Raw genomic sequence first — 4,264 nt, 5'->3', positions numbered from 1 at the left:
TGAGGAAACATTTGCCTAAAAATAAAACCGAAGGCACCAAATCCATACAACAAAGGCCTTAGCCGAGAAAAGGAAATAAGTTTTAGACGAACAAGGCCGAAAGGCCGAAAAACGGATACAACAAACATTTAAAGTCATCCCGAGACAAGGGGATCTTCCTCGGAGCGCTCCCCGCTCACGCCAGAGCCTGACACTTCAAGCGACGGCGAATCGGTGATATCCACCGTCTTGATCGGCGTATCGGAGATCGGAACCTCGGAAGCTGGCTTGGTCGTTTCTTCGACCACCGGAGCATTTTCCGGAAGGATGGCGTCAGGGTGAGCTGGCGACTGGACGGTTTCGAGAAGGCTCTTCGACGGTCCTTCGGATTGATCCTCTGGTCCCCTGAGTGGAGTGCGAAGAGCCCTGGCAGCCTCAGAGTCGAGCAAGTCCATGTTCGACCCGTACTTGTCGACTTTATCCAATATCTCTTGGATGACGAACCTCGACTCGAGCACAAGAGGGGACAAAGAGAGGTCCTTCTCAGCAAGATCGTCTACGACCAAACGCTTCACCTCCGCGTCGTAATATTTCTCTTGCTCGGCATAGGTATCGATATCTCCTTGAGAGATGCTTTTACCTGTTGCCTTCATCCCTTCAAGACAACGTCTCATTCCGCGAGCCTGTCCGAGCATACACCTCGCATCCTCAAAACTGTCGCGACGAGTCTCCCGCTCTCGAATCCTCTGGAAGCGAGCAGCAGCCTTTCCGTGCATCACAGCCATCACTCGGATCCGCTCGTGAGTAACCTCATAGCGGCGCGACTCTCGGAGACGATCCATCTCCTTGGAATGCGCTATGGCAGCGGCAGCCCTCTCTTCCTCGAGGATCTTCTTCTCGTCTGCCAACTTGGCTTTCTCTTTCTCGAGTGTCTTAACCAACTCCCGGGCTCGCTTCAGCTCCTTGTTCATAGCCGTCTCCTTCTGGAGGAGCTCATCCCTCATGGCCTCTTCCCGGATGACCGCATCGTTTTTCTTGCGAAGCATGACCTCTAGGGCTTGCGTCGCTTCCCTGGTGTTGTGTCGCTGCCTATCGATCACACCATAGGTCCTCTTCAGCTCCTCGTCGTACTTACGGACGACTTCATTCCAATCCCCTTGGCTCTGCAGCACATCAAAGAGAGAGTGAGACAACCAAGTTAGGAAAAAGACGAGGAACGGACGAAACGCAAAAACTATCCTTACCTTAACCGAAGAACCGGCGGCGGCGGTGTAATCGTCTTGGAAGACGAGATCCTTGACGAGTGGGAGATGCTTTCTGCTCCCCCGGACTTGGCGGACAAAGCGAGCACAGTCCCTCTCGTTGCAAACAAGAGGAGTATCCCGCTTAAAGATAAAGTCGACCTTGTCCGGACAAAACCCCTGAAGGTCCTTCGGCACAACGTCCTTCTCCTGAGCCTTCGGAGCGGACCTGCTTGATCCCCCGGCATCTTCGCGAACCGCCGCCTTTGGGAGAGAAACGGCAGCAGTCGGGGCTCCCACGGTCTCCTTCTCGGGCGCCCCCTCCTGCCCCGAGGATCCGCCGTTATTCTTCTTTTTGTTCTTTTTCGACTTCTTCTTCACTTTAGAAGAAGTCTCTTGATGCTCACCCGCTTGACCGCCACCGGGAGATGGATTCGGGAGAGCGTCGTCTCGAGAGCCGTTACTAGGCTCCAAGGCTTGGAGCTCCCCTTCCTCCACAGAAGAAGGTCGAGCCTCTGCGAAATCCTTTCGCGCCCTTTTCTTCTCCGACCTGGCACCCCCACCGGTGGAAGTCTCCTCGGTCTGTTTCCCCTCGGAAGAAGCGCCTTCCCTCTCTTTTCTCTTGTTCCCCGTTTTCCTCACGAGCTGAGCCTCATCTGACTCAGTCGCATTAGGTTCCTCGAGATTAGGTGAGTTTGCGTTGGAGTTTTGGTCCGGCTCCACAAACCCAAGTTGCTTCCCAACCACCAAGCTCAGATCCGGCAATTCCCTCATAACTCTGGCCCGATTGATCTCCGTCTGCTCGGCCTTGTTGAACAGGTTGATTCTTTTCGATTTCTTGGTGATAATCGGAACAGTATCCGAACGCCAAACCTCTGCAAGGACAAAAAGGGGGGGGCGACTTAGGATCCCTGAGGAAACCGAACAAAAGGAAAGGAGGAGAGACTTACGTAGTCTAATCCGATCAGCCGACCTGCGAATCCTCCCGTACGAGAAGTTCTCCCAAAGATCTTGCCTTTGAGACGCGACGATCCGAGCACTCTCCAAAAAATCTTCCTCGTACTCCGCGGTATTCGAGTGAGGGACTGCCAAAACAAAAGGAAAAGAGGCGGTCAGGAGCACGAAACGGTAAAAGACTAGGAAACACTCTATACCAAATTCATTGTTCCAAAGAACACGGTAACCGGTCTTCAGCGGCTCCTCGAAAGCCGAGCGATCGGACTTGACGTAAAAGTACGATCGCTGCCAGTCGTTCGTCTTGGACGGATAGCCCGTTACCACATTGTAGTTGGGACGTATCTTTAGCGACAACAGGCCCTGATTGATCTTCACCGAAACCAGTTCCTCGAATGCTCGGACACTGAGAGCGGCACCGGCTTCTGCCCCAATCACCATCAGCGCAACTGCTAGGCGCCAAGCGCCATTTAAGAACTGGCTCAGAGCAACTCCTCGGCGCATCGTGTAGGCGGTGACGAGTCGAGGTATCGGAAACCATAACTTCGTATCATTCTCGAAGTACGACTCATATACGCACTGATATCCCTTTCGGGGAGACCACGGTCGTTGGTCCTTTGACGGGATTATGAACGTAACCCCAATCGCCTTGCTCCTCTCTTCAGCAGCCTTCTCACCGACCCAAACGTAGACCGCGTCGGTAAAACGTTTCCCCAATCCTGCCCTTCAACTACAGAGGGACGAGCTCTCGTGTCGGGTCAAGCCTGCGCTGCTCCTCGAAAATATTTCCCGGATAGAAGCAATAGGGAGTCATCCCGTCATCAGGAGAGCCATTGCCCCCATCATCATCCTCACGAGCCCGAACCATCGCCTCCGAGACGAGCATACGCTGCTCTCGGGTCGTGTTCTCGGTATCCATCATCGCCTCGCGATGAGTTGCCTCTGCACTATCTTCAGATCCTCGGACCCTCTCTAGATCGCTGACGGGATCGACGGTACTCGCGGTCATCTTCCCCTTTTGTTCTCGAGAAAATCGTTTGCTCGTCGACATACCGAGTAAAAGAACTAAAACGGAGAGCAAAAGCTAGAGAGATAAAAGATAGAGAGAGAAAGTACCTGACAACTGAGAGAAGAATGAGAGAAATCTCGAGGGAGGTCTCTTATTTATAGAGAGAGGGGAGGCGCCTCATACGAGGTGCCATCATTAACCCTAAGCGGGCCTAATTGGGCCTGTCGGCAGGCTCGCGCGTCATCCTCAAACGCGACCTTTCGGATTCTCGCCGAAAACCCTAGTGACGTTTCGGCTTCTCGATCAAAAAAACCAACAGCGGTTCGATTTCACATCATGGGCCAAACACAATCGATTTATCGGTTTGGAAGGATTCATCCGGGGACACCGAGTATACGGCATTCCGATTGCTCGTCCAGAGAAAACAAAAAGAAATCTCTCCGCCAGCGGCTTCTCGACGGAATCACGGAAATCAGAGATCAAACCTCCTATTCTTCGAGCCCTAACTCACTAATTCGCTGCGATCGATTGCTCGACTCGACAACGAACTAGGGGGGGACTTACTGTTGGGGATGAATTGTCATCATCCACAAGGCCAGCGAACAGGAGGCCCATTTCTGACATCTAAAGGATAGTCGGCTCGAAGCCGGCTCCAAATGAGTCGCAACTCGGCTCATGCCTCCTCTGATCAGAAGACGAGCAGCCGAAGGCGCCGACCAAGTGGCTCGGGCCGAACAGTCGTCCCGATTGGGCCTGCAAGTCAAAAGGCCCATAGTAAAAAGGATGAATTAGGTCAAAACCGACAGACCCAAAAGACTATATAAGGAGTTGAGGACAGGAAGGAAGGGTATCACCACTTAGAGACACAGACTTGCGGCCAGATTAGGGTTTCCTTTATTCTCTTTGTATCTCGCCGCTCTCTGTACTTCCGGCTAGGAGCTCGCCGAGCATCGACTAGCCGGCTTTCTTACTCTTGTACCCTCGTTATTCCGACTCTAATAAAACGTCTCTGTTCATCCCACTCTTGAGTTCTTCTATTTTCTGTTGACCAAACTCACCTTAAACAGTACTCTATCGCTTG

The 4,264-nt window shown here is 52.7% G+C and overlaps 1 protein-coding gene across 4 annotated transcripts; it reads right to left on the bottom strand.

Moving 5' to 3' along the window:
* LOC130497106 (meiosis-specific protein ASY2-like) lies at positions 1-3,486 on the bottom strand. Of its 4 annotated transcripts, XM_056990082.1 has the most exons (3): positions 3,291-3,486; positions 2,171-2,305; positions 1-2,095 (listed from the first exon to the last, which is right to left on the bottom strand). In XM_056990082.1, the coding sequence occupies exon 3, from the start codon at positions 1,992-1,994 to the stop codon at positions 135-137; it is 1,860 nt and encodes a 619-aa protein (XP_056846062.1). In that variant the 5' UTR covers positions 1,995-2,095; positions 2,171-2,305; positions 3,291-3,486; the 3' UTR covers positions 1-134. The 4 variants fall into 4 exon arrangements, with proteins under 4 accessions (XP_056846062.1, XP_056846061.1, XP_056846060.1 ...); XM_056990081.1 differs by lacking the exon at positions 3,291-3,486 and having other exon boundaries at positions 1-1,142; positions 1,224-2,779; XM_056990080.1 differs by lacking the exon at positions 3,291-3,486 and having other exon boundaries at positions 2,171-2,779.
* Positions 3,487-4,264: the final 778 nt, after the last annotated feature.

This window comes from Raphanus sativus, chromosome 6, assembly GCF_000801105.2.
Source record: "Raphanus sativus cultivar WK10039 chromosome 6, ASM80110v3, whole genome shotgun sequence".
In the NCBI taxonomy this organism is placed as follows: domain Eukaryota; kingdom Viridiplantae; phylum Streptophyta; class Magnoliopsida; order Brassicales; family Brassicaceae; genus Raphanus; species Raphanus sativus.
The sequence above is the reverse complement of the archived record's forward strand: the minus strand, read 5'-3'. Positions and strand labels throughout refer to the sequence as shown.